Source organism: Kwoniella newhampshirensis, chromosome 14 (genome assembly GCF_039105145.1).
Source record: "Kwoniella newhampshirensis strain CBS 13917 chromosome 14, whole genome shotgun sequence".
NCBI lineage: Eukaryota > Fungi > Basidiomycota > Tremellomycetes > Tremellales > Cryptococcaceae > Kwoniella > Kwoniella newhampshirensis.
Window position 1 is genome coordinate 600,368 of NC_089967.1, and position 13,267 is coordinate 613,634.

Consider the following 13,267-nt stretch of genomic DNA (forward strand, 5'->3'; position numbering starts at 1 on the left):
ACTCGATGACTGGTTATATTGCGCCTGGGTCCGCTATCCTCACTGTCAAGGTCTACTGCTGAGTATCCAGACTCTCACACGCGCAGTATCCCATTCTGTCCTCACGATGTCCTAAACCAGCCTCTTCCCATTTGCTCCTCCCTCCACCCTGCCTAATCGGTCCACATCCGGTGCTCCCCAAACCAACACATTGCCCTTCCCATCCACCCATCCCATCTTCTTGACCCAGTCCACTTCGTTCAATCTCTTCGTTCCGAATCCCCATCCTCGTCCTCGAGTTGATGAGATCGCCTGGCTCACCTCAGATTGCATCTGCGGTAAAGATTTGGATGGCGAGGCAGGCGAGGAGGTTGCCGATGGAAGGGGTTGTCGATTGTTGGCATTTGTATTTGAAAGCGGAAGAGCGGAAGCGATCGATTGCAGAGATCGTTGTTCTCTAGCCTCGTCTTCGATGGATCGGAGCTTACTTCTTTCTTCAAGAGGAGGGAGAAGGTCTTCCACGTCAGACTGAAAGCGGAATATGAATGGTCAGTGTGCAGAAACACTACATTCTAACGGGCACCAGTGATCTTGGTTCAACACTCACAAAATCATCCTGCTGAACCGCCGAGATGGAGTAAAAGTACACTCCCACAGCAAAAGCGAAGATTGTGCCTCCAATCAGCGAGTTGGTCAGTATAAACGGTTTACGAGCTCGTTTGAGGGAGGAGGACATGCCCTGATGGTTTCGCAGCGTGGTCAGGTCAGATACTATCGATCCGATGTCAGAGAGAGGAGCAACTTACATATCCCTTGGGATGATATGACAGATTGATGGCCTTGGGCGTAGGAGGCGTATGGGACATGATCGGCTGGGCTTGATCGTTGATTTGAAAGCAATCAAGTCGCTCAATGATCACTAGATGTCCATGAGATATGTGGATGCAACTCGAGCATGCATCATGTTCCGAGGCGTTACTAAAAGTGGAGGAGCGAACAAAATAATTTTGACCATCTGTGGCAAAAATCGGATCGTTTGTCAATCCGAGGCTCCCAGTCATTTGGCCTGTTCTAAATGACCCTCACCGCGCGCCATCAACCCGGTGGGTCAGTGACATGTTCTGTTGTGGATCTTTTGGGCCCTAGAGACATTGCGAGGCCGTGATCTACCTGTGGATACGTCTCACACAAAGAGCTGGACGGCACTCAGCCAGCTTGGTCGAGAGTGGCACTTGTGCCACCTCTAGCTTCTCCCTCTTCTCCTCCTTGCCGGCTTTGTCATCCATGCTATATTCAACTCATGCATTCACAAAAACTATACGAGTGTGATCCCCGTGGACCTCGGTATCAGATCTGCTAATTTTTGAGACAAGTGTGTGTGACCAAAGCGCAACACACACCAAAACTTCTATTTCCTTCCCCCTTCCTTTGTTTTTCTTTCTGTTTTTCCATTTATATACCTCCACACACCTCCAACAACATCAAACAATCAAATGGCGAGATGGGAGAGCGGTCTAATCCGCTAGCTTAAGGAGATTGGCTGTTCAACAGCTGTCTCTCGCTAGTGCTTCGGCGCGTGGGTTCGAATCCCACTCTCGTCAAACAATTTTTGCGATAGTCGGGCAAAAATACTTCTTTTTGGTATGCAAATGCTCATGGACCCGATGTTTAGTCTCATGCCTTTCCCCCAGGAGTGGATCGTACAGTTTGATCAGCTGTAAAAGCAGCGATACACCACACCCCGGCTACACCCCATTGAAAGTGGCATAAGAAATGAAAGAGAAGAACCATGCGCCCGACGGGGAAATCACGTGACCTCCACCTTGACTGATACCGACGCGTACAAGTCGCCTCGAGACACTACCTATACTTGTGACTTTTGCTCTTTTCTCTAATCACAGCTACTATGCCTGTCCACACGCTTGCCGAATACCTGGGAGACATCTCGACGTCGCATCTGGTGGTGGGGGCGGGCGTCTTTGCATTGCTGTTTTGGATCAAAATATGGTCCGGAGGTCGAAGTACGACTTGGGAGAGGGAATGGGCGGGAAAGATGATTTTGGTTGTGGTGGGTCGAGCTGGCTACGGTCCTGTCTTGGCTGACCATACGTTATAGGCCTCTCCTACGCCGACCATCATGACGCTATTGGACCACTTGTTACATCTCCCCTCACCTCCGCAGATACTCTTCCTGCCCCCGGTCCCTAGTCCATTACCCGAGTCACTCTTGACGGTCTTGCACACGATCCGTCTCTCAGCATCTACGAATCCCTTGGCACAACTCCACTGTGAGCCTCTACCGCCTACACCACTTGCCGTCAGGGATTTCACGAAGAAGTGGGCGTCTGCACCTACGAATATCACCGGGGAAGGTGGCCGTCGTATCGATGCGATCGTCCTCGGATCAGGATGGGAAGTCCGACCGTATCACATTCGACAGGAAGGAGAATGGTCCACCCATCAATTCCATTTTCATCTTCTCACCTCTTTACTTCCACATTTACTTCGCTCACCGGCAGAGAGATCTATCCGAATCATCTCCCTGATCTCGCCCACTTGGTCCGCGGCACTTCCTTCGTTGACAGGGGCAAAAGCTCGGGACGACGTCGTCTTCCATACGGGGAGAAGAAGTCTGAATACTTTACTATTGATGAAACATTTCCAGTTGATCCTTGATACATTGGCATCAGCGACTTTTGGGAAGGTCACACCTGTGCCTGGTGCAGAGGATGAGGGAGTGAAGAAGAAGAGAGATAAAAGCTTGAAAAGCAATATCATGTCCATCAGCGTCGTTATGGGATGGGCAAGGGAGGAGGTCGTCAGGGGGTCTTTGGCCGATACACCTTTGATACAGATTCTGTGAGTGTGTGCAGACATCCACGGAGCTGACGCTCTCAGGTGGATCTTGCTCTACCCTCTGGTCATGTTCGTCACGCCTTCGCCGAAGAAAAGTATCCAATCCATCCTGTTCGCTTTATCTGCACCCGTTCGATACGACGAGCTGGACGAAACGCCAAAAGTTGTAGATCAGGGGAAGGAGACCCTCGACAAGAGACGGACTGCAGTGGGCGGGGGAGATGCGGTCAGAGACTGTGCGGTGGTGGAGTGAGCCTTCTATCTAACCACACAGTGACTCCGCTGACGAACCGCTAGCCTCCCGCCGGTGCTGTCTAATCCCGGACTGGCGAAAGCGATGTACGACGAGCTGGAAAAGGAAGTCGAGGCGGGGGTAAAGAAGACGGCGGAGGGAGAGAAGTTGAGACCGCAACGGTAGTATGCTGCAACATCGCATGGACAATCGATTGCAACATGTATAGCGGCGCCGGAAATCTCGGTTGGGAGACTGACGAAACCTTCATTGTGTTTGTATACAAACAACATTTGACGAGAGCACTGACTAAGCTAACATGGGCAATACAACTGATTCGACTTCTTGGTAGATGGCTTGATCGCCCCTTCTCCCCAGTCACGACTCTTTCCCAAGACGAGAGCTGACTCTGAAAGAACGTTTTCTCACCGACCGCTCAGATACCTGCTCGCGCTTTCTGTCACCATTCCCACCGGCACTCGATCGTTCTCCTCCAAACACCTCACATATACCTCATCCTCCCATTCGATGGGCAGATACTTGGCTTCCTATGACCAAGCTGTATGAGCTTTCATATCCCCTGGAACCAACAAAGTTCACTCACCAAAGACATGGTCATCCTGTTCCAGAACCCGGCAGCGACACGCTGGTGCGCTTGTTCCGACGGATGGAAGCAGTCGATCGGACTGAGCGCGGTGATTGGGTAATTGGCCAGATCGACGACAGTCCCTGGTTGCCTGTTAGTCGAGTATGTCAACCCTGATACATCTGCAATTATCAACGCTCTGAGAAACGCAAAGATTGCTCACCATAGCGCGCCAAAAGTCGGATCATCTTCCTCCTCCCATTCCTTGATCACTTGCAGAACCGCCTCGTCATACGCCTCGCCCAAATCATCCATCTTGCCTCTGGTGAAATCGCCAGCAGGCCCAGGCAGGAGCGCGCACGAACATTCCAGAGCGAGATGGGGAAGGGGAAGCAGTGGAGGTTGACTGCGGTGAGGGTTTCAGCCTTCGTTGATTCCAAGTGAGGGTTTGGATGACTAACCAGTACGGATCGGTCAAAGTAAGCTTGTAGATCGCCGAAACGCGGAAGAGTCCAACTGCACGACTTGTCAATGACTGCACAGTATGGTACGAGTCGTAACATACTTATATTGACGATCATATTTGCTGTGACGAATAGTCAGCGGTGATTCGTTTTCGTACCTACGATACTTGTTGTACTCACGAACGTGCTCCCGCAGAACATTCACGGCGTCTCTGATATCGGCAGCAAACTGTTGCGGCGTACCAGACAGTGCTATGTCGGTAGCATTAGCTGCGATGAGGAATGGTATCAGCTTTCCTGTCGAGTCTGACAACGTCTGGTCCAAAGAGGAAAGCACACTCACGAGTCAGGCAGAATGCGCACTGGCCAAGATACACGGTCAGCTGGCATCCCGTGCTGGGTGCATAGCAAAAGACTCACGATGTCATTCGCGCCGATGCCCAGGTTGACATACTTCCAATCTTCGTCTTTCAGACCCAGCTCGGCTATTCGAGGGAGAAGGTAATCTGCAGCAGATATCTCCATCATTAACACTTCAGACCGGGAGCAGGGAGCCATCATCCGGCGTTCTTGCTGGTCCCAGCATACATTTACTGCTGACGAAAAGCGATCCACGCCAACTCACCCTTGACCTGCGCCATCAGATTCCCACTGACACTACCTGAGACCGCCGCGTTCAACCCATCTTCCGCCGGTCTCGGCGTGCACACCCCACCCATTCTCGATCCGAGAATCGTCCCGGCTCCGACTCCGGGTCCACCGGGTCCAGTACCTAAACATGATGTAGGAGGATGTTGACCTCTGGACACTCCTGATATGTTCCTTTCCCCCACATAATGCTCCAGTATACGAGGTATGGTGATGGCGTCCGTGTCGTAGCCTATAGGATAGGATAGACCTCTGAATTCCGCTATGGTGAGCAGATTCGGGAAGGGTGTTTGCTCATGTGTAGAAGAGGTGCGTTCGTCTCGTGTTCCTCTGGCCAAGAGTCCTGCTGTGATGGAATCGCCCAGAGCCATGACCACTTTGAAATCGTCTGGTCGTCTGTGCCAGATACAACAATCGGATGGATGAGCACGATCCAGGTAAATCCACAACAGAGATCTTCTGATCACTCACACATCTTTGGCGGATTTCGGATTCTTTCGATGTGATAGGTTGGGGCATGTGGACAACTCGCGGAAGGGAACATGATGACCTGGTAGTTTTGGTGAGATCGGGAGAGGGGGTGGAGGGAGAGCTGAGATGAGCTGGTGGGGGAGTAGGGCGACGGCGATCAGGAGGAGGGATGAGGGTAGGAGGTGAGTATGCATCGCGTTTTCGATTTCTATATCAGTTATACCGTCGATCAAGTCGGTTCGTTGTCGTCAACGCTGAGATCTGGACGGATGCTGGTGATGATAAGAGGTGTTGACGATCTGGAAGCATGATCGTCCTTGCAGCCGAAAAGCTGCGATCGTACTCGAGATCGATATTGGGGAAGACTCTTGTCAGTTACGGGGAAATTCTGGTTCTCGATCTTTTCTACTGCTAGTCATTGCAACAACAACCAACAAGAAACACGGGTGAGTCACAAGGGAGACACTGAACGTCATGCGATGATCGATAAAAGTACACGGAGTTCGTGACATGATCTCCGAGGTCAAGGTCCGACGGCGTGTCGTTTCGAGCCGATGATTCCATTGTCGTTCTCGTGGTCGTTTGTCGTTGGGAAACAGTTGCATTTCGGAGGATAGTTGCATCTCGGCTGCTTGGTCTCACACATGCCTCGCGACAGCATGTCCTCCTATGCTTCAACATCCACAGAATCACCCGTGACTACTTCCAGCCAAACGGCTTATCCACAGAAAGACTGTCTGTAAGTGCGTCTCTCATCCTCAACATTACTTGCACTTCTCGCTCGGAACATTCCCCCATATTAGCGCTATCACTTCTCTGCTTGTCTTTCGTTCTGTTGCGACCGATCATGCCTTGACGCCATATGACTCCACAGCGCATGTAGAATGACAGGAGCCGCTGCGTTCTCCGGACTCGGGGTCTATGCTCTCAATCAAGCGAACCAACAAGGCGCTTTCAAACGAGTGAGACCGGTAGGATCACCTATTGTGGCTGGGAAGATCACAGCGGTCATAGGGACTGGTGAGTCATCTGTACATGATAGGATGCGAACAAGACGCTGATGCCACTGGACTTGCCCCAGTCTTTCTGGGTTTGGGCATTGATAGACTGTTCATCTGACAGAAGGTCTGTGTGTGGCCTTCTCGCACACTCATAAATGTTGTAACATAGTGCATCATCATCGGAGACAAACGGGCTGCACTGCCTGAAAATATGTAGGAGATACGACTGGCTCAATTCAAACCTCACGCAGACTCAAAATACATGCATCACAACATGTTTGCTACAAGTACCCTAGATCAGTACTCCGTTTACTGCTCATTCACAAACACAGCAGCCATACCCTATTGCGATCATCAGCATGCAGCCGCTCCAATTCATACGATTTCAACTTACCATACCACTCCCAATACACATACTCGTCACGAACACCTTCTTCTTCTCCCTTTTAGCCTCTGCGAAACCCGTTGCGATCTGCCTAGCTCCCGTCGCTCCTAAGGGATGACCGAGGGCGATTGCCCCACCCACTGGGTTGACGGTCTCGAAAGGAAGGTGAAGATGTTGGATCGACATGACCGCTTGTGATGCAAAGGCCTGCGATGCGTCAGCGTGATAGTCCATTTGGCTGCGCTCTCGACCTACCTCGTTGATCTCCCAGAAGTCGACATCATCCTTAGTGATACCGGCCTTCTGCAGGACCTTGGGGATGGCAAACGCAGGTCCGATACTACCCGTCAAGTCAGCAACGGATCAAGTATTCCGCGGTAGATGACCCACCCCATCAGTTTTGGTGGAACTGAAGGCGACCGTTGTCAGCTGAGCGCCAACATTCAAGAGGATCCAGAACGCTCACCTCCGACCACCGCAGACGTCACAAACTTGCCCAAAATTGGCAATCCAAGCTTCTGGGCTACGGACCTTCGCGCAAGAAGGACCGCGGCAGCACCATCAGACACCTGTGACGCGTTACCAGCGTGCGTGGTACCCTCCTTCGAGAATGCTGGCTTGAGCTTTGACAATCCCTCCTTCGTCACACCCTCTCGAATTCCATCATCAGCGTCGACAATGATCTCCTTCTCCTCTTCGGACTTGGGATCAGACCATTTGACCTGGTCCAGGATCAGCTTGGGCACGCATGCATGGCGTGCATCTTGCTCACCTTAACTGGGACGATCTCGCTCTTGAACTTGCCCAGCTTCTGCGCTTCTGCGGCCTTGGCGAAACTGTTCGCCGCAAACGTATCTTGAACATCACGAGAGACGTTGTATTGCTTGGCCACATTCTCAGAAGTGATTCCCATGGGGATGAGACAATCTGCCGCGTCGGGATTGGACAGTACCTCGTCGGACATACGTTCGGGCAGGACACCAGCACCATAGTGTGCGGTCATATGTTCGACACCAGCCCCTAGACCCCTTATCAGCTGAGTTCATACTACTGCCATCCGGGTATACCCACCGATACCGATGTCAATCTCCCCTGACTTGATCTCATTGGCAATCTGATTGAGTTTGAACAAGTCAGCTTCGTCCGGCATGTCCTTCAAAGGAGCTCACCTGAGCTACGGCGGTCAAGCCTGATGAACATTGTCTGTTGACCGTGTTGATGGGGGTGCTGTGTTCCCGGTGTTAGCAGTGGCACCGACAGCGGTGCATCTCACGCTTACGTGTAAGGGATTCCTGCGTATAATTGAGCCATTCTCGCGACATTCGCTCCTCCTCCTGGAGGAAGGACATTACCGACGGCGATGTCTCTGCCAGTCAGTTTTCAGTCAACAACTCAAAGACAGAAGATATATGAAGGCAGCTACAATGTCCACTCACTCGATCTTTGAGGGATCGATCTTGCTTCTCTTCAACGTCTCTTGGAACACAGCCGCGAGCAGATCCTCGGGCAGACAGTCTTTGAATCCTCCTTTTTTGGCCTAGCCCATCAATCTCGTCAGGTCACTCCGTAAATCTAAGGTCCAGGATCACAGAGCTGAGCTCACCTTTGTCACGGCTGTTCGGACTGCACTGATCACGACGACGTCGTCTGCCGAGTTGATGAGCAATCTCGCTCTTCCGAGTGAGGGGATGGCATTAGTGATTGACTGGATAGTGGATGTCATGGCGAGTGGATATACGATCGAGTACGCTCGTTTTCAGTGTACTATGTCAGTGTCGGTAGGTCTCCGACCAAGAGATATGCGATGTTCGATGTAGGAGATCGAAAGAAGGAAAAGAGAACAGATGGCGAGAGGATATAACAAGTACCAAGGACGACAACAGGATGATATACTTTCTAAGGAAACCGGTTCACTGAATAGCCGGCCAAACTCTGCGCTTCAGCTCTCGGCGATATGACTGCGTGACTCGGCGATTTCTCCCATGTGGCAGTCTCACTCGTCCACGGGGATCAACTCGTCATGTCAGCAACCGACGTATTTCGTGGACTCGCAGATCCAAGATTTCAACTGTTCATTTCAACATTCCATCACGATAACGATACCTGATCGGCTACATAGACATGAATAGAACCAGCCAAGTGATAGCGACCATGTCAAAGATCGTATCATCCTCGTCAAGAACATTGGTCTCACGTCCCACATTCGCTTCATCATCTCGATTGAGACTTCCTCCGCCCTCATCACCGATATCCAATCGAAATCGATCATATACATCATTCACCATTCCATCACCCCGATTCCGCCATCCCACCCATTCATCCCCTCATCAATCGTCCAGAAGATCAGCCACGACCTCCTCAATCGCTCCTTCTTCATCTCCTTCTCATGGCGAATCGTTGCCTCCGCCGCTGCCACCGATATCGCAACGACCAAATATCAAGGTAACGCCACCTTCGCTCGAAGCTATCAAGGCAGAAGGATATCTCGATGACGATGTCAAGCTCTTACCTACCGAAGAGGCGTATCTCGATATCACCCCAGAAGCCGTACAGGTGAGCGTCACACCTGGTCGTACTCTCCGACCAAGCCCTTCGTTTGACATCTCCCCGTGTCGCAGAAAGGAAGATGTGATACTGATAAGTCGTGTATGTTATCGTCGTCGTAGCAACTGACAGCCATAACATCGAGAGAACCACCGGAAATATTGGAACAGGGCAAACTCGCTTTGAGAGTAGGAGTGGAAAGCGGCGGATGTCATGGATATCAATATACGATGGCATTGACCGAAGAGAGAGGAGCGGACGATTAGTAAGTCGTCATCGCTTCATCTGCAAACTAGATCTCGAGGTGAATAATCATAAGCTGATGTCGATCGTACGTCGAATAGTGTATTACAACCCGAAAGTATTCATTGTATTCCCGTCGTCGTCGATCTCGTCTCATTCGGCTTACTCAAGGGTGAGTCCATTCGACTATTTTTTTTTTCTTTCAGCTATGCCAAATGACTGATCATATCCTCCTTCCTGTCTCACAGGCGCAACCCTCCATCACGCTACAGAACTGATAGGTTCCTCTTTCAGATTACAAGATAATCCGCAAGCGAAAGAAGGCGGTGCATGCGGATGTGGCGTCAGTTGGGAAGCAAAGACATAGAGCGATGTGAGTGCGAGTGCGAGTGATCGGCAACGTACCGTACCAGGAATCACGTGCGATTCGATGCATCATCATATCGGTCAATCTTGGGCCAGATGCTACTACGTGTCGCTTTGCCATACATCTGTGTTTTGACTGGATGTGATCACTGAAACAAAGGCCGGGCGAGACAAATATATGAAAGCTCATATTCGTTTCGACCGGTCTCGGGTCTTCGAGAGTGAGCCCAACTGTATCTCATCAATCGCAGATCGCGGTTGTATTTTCAGACTCATTTCATCAGATTCCCATATAGATAAATTGTCCATAACAGTTGAGACAAAAATCTCTCCAGGTTTACTCGTCATAACCAGCTCTATCAAATCCACGACATACTTCGTATTTCCTACTTCATTAATTCAACCGTTCCATTGCGGTCTCGACTTGCCGACTAAGACCTCCACTTGGCAGAGAATGACCGTCTTGTGGGACCAGTCGCTGAAGTAGAGTTGTACTTGACTCCAGTGTTGAGACCAGTCTGGTAAACGGACAACAACATACCACCACCACACTTTTGGGCGTTGTTACCTCGACAAGGTGTGGAACACTTGGAGTCGGCGACCTGGGCAACCTGGTTGAGGTAGTTTCCACAGAAGCACTCTTGAGAGTACTCTGTTCCAGCGAATTGGAAACCCTTGCCCTTGCAGTAAGCGGTGCAGACATCGTTGGTCATGGTTTGCGAGTTGGCATAGTATGATCCGTTCAGGTGTCGAGGGTTGTAGTCGTTGAAACATCCGAGGTACGCAGGGGCATAGGAGGCAGCGGCAGAAGATGAAGCAGCCGCAGCAGATGAGGACGTCGATGAAGCGACGACAGACGAGGCAGCCTTGGAAGTAGAGGTCGAGACCACGGCGGCAGAGGTTGAAGAAGCGACCGAAGAAGTCGAGGAGACTGCTTTGGAGGACGAAGACGATGCAGCGGCCAATGACGACGAGATTGCAGCAGCCGACGACGAGGCGGCCTTCGAAGCAGCGGCCGATGACGACGAGATTGCAGCAGCAGACGAAGAAGAAGCAGCGGCGGACGACGACGACGAGGCAGCCTTCGAAGCGGAGGATGAAGACGAAGCAACAACGGAAGACGAGGCGGATGAAGACGAAGCAGCAGCGGAAGGCGAAGCAGCGGAAGAGGCCTTTATTGTTGAAGTGGATTTTACAAAGGTTGACGAGTAAGATTTGATCGTTGATGAAGGAGACGCAGAAACAGCCTTTGATGAGCTCACAGCCTTCACAGTAAAAGTGGAAGATTTGCTCACAGGCTGTGACACGCTGGCACTGGCGCTTGAGCTTGAGCTTGAGCTGGATGCGGGGGCGGAAGAGGCGGCGACCTTGGCGGCGACATTGACACTGGAGGCAGCGGCAGATGAAGTGGAAGAGGCGGCGGCACTGCTTGCTGAAGAAGCCCTGCTGGAAGTCGAGCTCGAAACAGCGGCGCTGGAAGCGGAAGGAGTGGTGGTACCGTTCGAGAACGTGAAGGTAGTAAGTCTGTTGCCTCCACCGCAAGTTTGCAAAGAGTTGCCTAGAAGCGGCTTTGTCAGCACGATGTCATCTTCAATATCCAGCAATCCACTCACCAGAACAAGCCATGCTGCAGCCGCTAGAGGCGGGCACACTTCCGGCGTTGAAAGAGTTTCCACAGTAGCACTCTGAAGCATACTCAATACCGGCGTATGTGAACCCCTTTGCCTGACAAGTCTTCATGCAGATGTCCTGAGTCATTGAGCCAGAAGCTGTCGAATAGCCGCTGAGCGCTCGAACGCCGTTACCCTCGGTCATACATCCGTAACTGGACCAGCCAGTAGGGAGTTGTGCAACCGGGTAGAGCGAGGGGTTGTTCCAAAGGTTAAGGGTAGCGGAACCACCACAGTTCTCGTTGGTGTTGTTGGCACAGGCCATGCTGCATTTGCTGGGGTCAAGGAGAGTGGTGTTGGAAGCACCGTTTCGCATGGCAAAATCGCAGTAACATTCCTGTCCGTACTCGACACCGGCGAGGGGGTATCCCCGGTCCGCGCACCAAGAAACACAGGCACCACGAGTCATGTTCTTGTTGGAGAAACTGGCTCCGGTGAGAGCTCGACCACTGGACGCTTCGGCGATACAACCGACCTCGGTGAAACCAGAAGGGATGACAGACTTGAAGTCAGTGTACGAAGCGGTGTCATTGTAGCCGGGCTTAAGAGGCTTGATGGTAGAGTTTCCGATCCAGATTTCATTGTCTCCAGGCAGAGAAGAGATGGAGTGACCGAAACCGACGTCCTCATCGACCTGGTCGTTGAGAGGTCGACAAGCGTTGGCAGACGCGCTGTCGATGTATGGGACGAATGGAGGACATGCGCTCAGAACACCACCGACACCGTTGTCCTGGTTGCATTGGTCGAGAGCTTGTTGCAAAACGTTGGTACCGTTGTTGTAAGAAGGCCAACCGTTCAAGAAATCACCGTGCATACCGTAACCAGTGGTGTCACCGTTGGAGAAGACCCAGGTCGGCTGCGAGACATCGTTGAAGGGGAAGTTCTGGACATTGTAGATGAACTCGTAGAAGAGAGAAACGAGTCGGACGGGGTGTGTGCTAGGACACGAGCCACCGTCGACACCACCACTGGGCCAAGCCATGTGACTCTGGTGATCGTCCGAGTCAAGGTTGACACCGTCCCAACAGGATGGGAAGTTGACCTGAGCTCGCATACCTTGGGGACAGTTGTGTTGGAAGAAACTGTTCCTCTGTGCCCAAGCGGGATCGTTTGAGTGCTGACCGGAGTAATCGAGACAGACGTAAGAGATCGCCTCAGATTCGGGGTCGCCCTTGGTGTATGTCCTTCTGTTGGGGTCACCCGAGAGCATCCTGAGTCCGTCGGGAAAGGCTCTGACCGTCGTCTCACCGGGCGAGTATCGGGGAAGATAGTAGGTGTTGACGTTGCTGACCGGGATCGCTTGGTACGAAGCGTCGGCAGGGTTGTAGTAGTAGAGCTGAGGAGTCCAGTAGTTGGACTTGTCGACGGTGATGGGAGCGGTTGTACAGGTACTGGCCAACGCCGACTCGTAGGTCATCTCCTTGTCAAAGTTGTTACCACCAACGATGGAGTGTACGTGACCACCAACTTCGCCGGGGTTGACGATTCTGTGCTAAGTCAGCAAAAGACGTCTGGCTGGGATTTTGAACAGTCACTTACGGGTCCAGCCTAGTCGTCTCGAGTATAGGGTGCGAGAGGATGAAGTAAGCATTGATAGCGGGGAGGGCTGCCAAGGCAGGGAGGAGAGTGAACAGTGTTTGAATCTGCATTGTTGCTGTTGTTGTTGTGGTAGGTCTATATTGAATTGATTGATTTGGCTTTGGCTCGCAAGAAGTTGGTTAAAAAAGAATGTGGTTGGTTGGTAAAGAATGTATAGTAGGTGGTCGAGTCAAGACAGATACGACGTTCTGTTTTGTTTAGTTTAATCTATATGTTTGCGATG

General features: G+C 51.6%; 7 protein-coding genes across 7 annotated transcripts; 3 read left to right on the forward strand and 4 right to left on the reverse strand.

The window, feature by feature from the left end:
• Positions 1-111: 111 nt before the first annotated feature.
• On the reverse strand, positions 112-845 carry IAR55_006580 (uncharacterized protein; the record flags this gene model as incomplete). The annotated part of the gene is made up of 3 exons (XM_066949660.1): positions 112-507; positions 587-718; positions 786-845. The coding sequence occupies 3 exons, from the start codon at positions 843-845 to the stop codon at positions 112-114; spliced, it is 588 nt and encodes a 195-aa protein (XP_066799954.1).
• A 1,040-nt stretch (positions 846-1,885) lies between these two features.
• On the forward strand, positions 1,886-3,253 carry IAR55_006581 (uncharacterized protein; the record flags this gene model as incomplete). Its single annotated transcript, XM_066949661.1, has 4 exons — positions 1,886-2,047; positions 2,096-2,805; positions 2,878-3,084; positions 3,133-3,253. The coding sequence occupies 4 exons, from the start codon at positions 1,886-1,888 to the stop codon at positions 3,251-3,253; spliced, it is 1,200 nt and encodes a 399-aa protein (XP_066799955.1).
• Positions 3,254-3,492: 239 nt separating this feature from the next.
• IAR55_006582 (uncharacterized protein) lies at positions 3,493-5,430 on the reverse strand (the record flags this gene model as incomplete). The annotated part of the gene is made up of 10 exons (XM_066949662.1): positions 3,493-3,615; positions 3,672-3,804; positions 3,877-4,059; positions 4,115-4,169; positions 4,219-4,239; positions 4,298-4,387; positions 4,461-4,479; positions 4,538-4,623; positions 4,743-5,161; positions 5,237-5,430. The coding sequence occupies 10 exons, from the start codon at positions 5,428-5,430 to the stop codon at positions 3,493-3,495; spliced, it is 1,323 nt and encodes a 440-aa protein (XP_066799956.1).
• Positions 5,431-5,895: 465 nt separating this feature from the next.
• On the forward strand, positions 5,896-6,355 carry IAR55_006583 (uncharacterized protein; the record flags this gene model as incomplete). The annotated part of the gene is made up of 3 exons (XM_066949663.1): positions 5,896-5,975; positions 6,111-6,256; positions 6,318-6,355. The coding sequence occupies 3 exons, from the start codon at positions 5,896-5,898 to the stop codon at positions 6,353-6,355; spliced, it is 264 nt and encodes an 87-aa protein (XP_066799957.1).
• A 191-nt stretch (positions 6,356-6,546) lies between these two features.
• On the reverse strand, positions 6,547-8,345 carry IAR55_006584 (uncharacterized protein; the record flags this gene model as incomplete). Its single annotated transcript, XM_066949664.1, has 11 exons — positions 6,547-6,579; positions 6,632-6,829; positions 6,878-6,962; positions 7,013-7,031; positions 7,089-7,344; positions 7,395-7,642; positions 7,694-7,736; positions 7,792-7,849; positions 7,902-7,988; positions 8,059-8,159; positions 8,226-8,345. 11 exons carry the CDS (start codon positions 8,343-8,345, stop codon positions 6,547-6,549), a joined length of 1,248 nt encoding a protein of 415 aa, XP_066799958.1.
• A 428-nt stretch (positions 8,346-8,773) lies between these two features.
• On the forward strand, positions 8,774-9,776 carry IAR55_006585 (uncharacterized protein; the record flags this gene model as incomplete). The annotated part of the gene is made up of 4 exons (XM_066949665.1): positions 8,774-9,175; positions 9,289-9,431; positions 9,511-9,581; positions 9,658-9,776. 4 exons carry the CDS (start codon positions 8,774-8,776, stop codon positions 9,774-9,776), a joined length of 735 nt encoding a protein of 244 aa, XP_066799959.1.
• A 430-nt stretch (positions 9,777-10,206) lies between these two features.
• IAR55_006586 (uncharacterized protein) lies at positions 10,207-13,094 on the reverse strand (the record flags this gene model as incomplete). Its single annotated transcript, XM_066949666.1, has 3 exons — positions 10,207-11,333; positions 11,389-12,932; positions 12,985-13,094. The coding sequence occupies 3 exons, from the start codon at positions 13,092-13,094 to the stop codon at positions 10,207-10,209; spliced, it is 2,781 nt and encodes a 926-aa protein (XP_066799960.1).
• Positions 13,095-13,267: the final 173 nt, after the last annotated feature.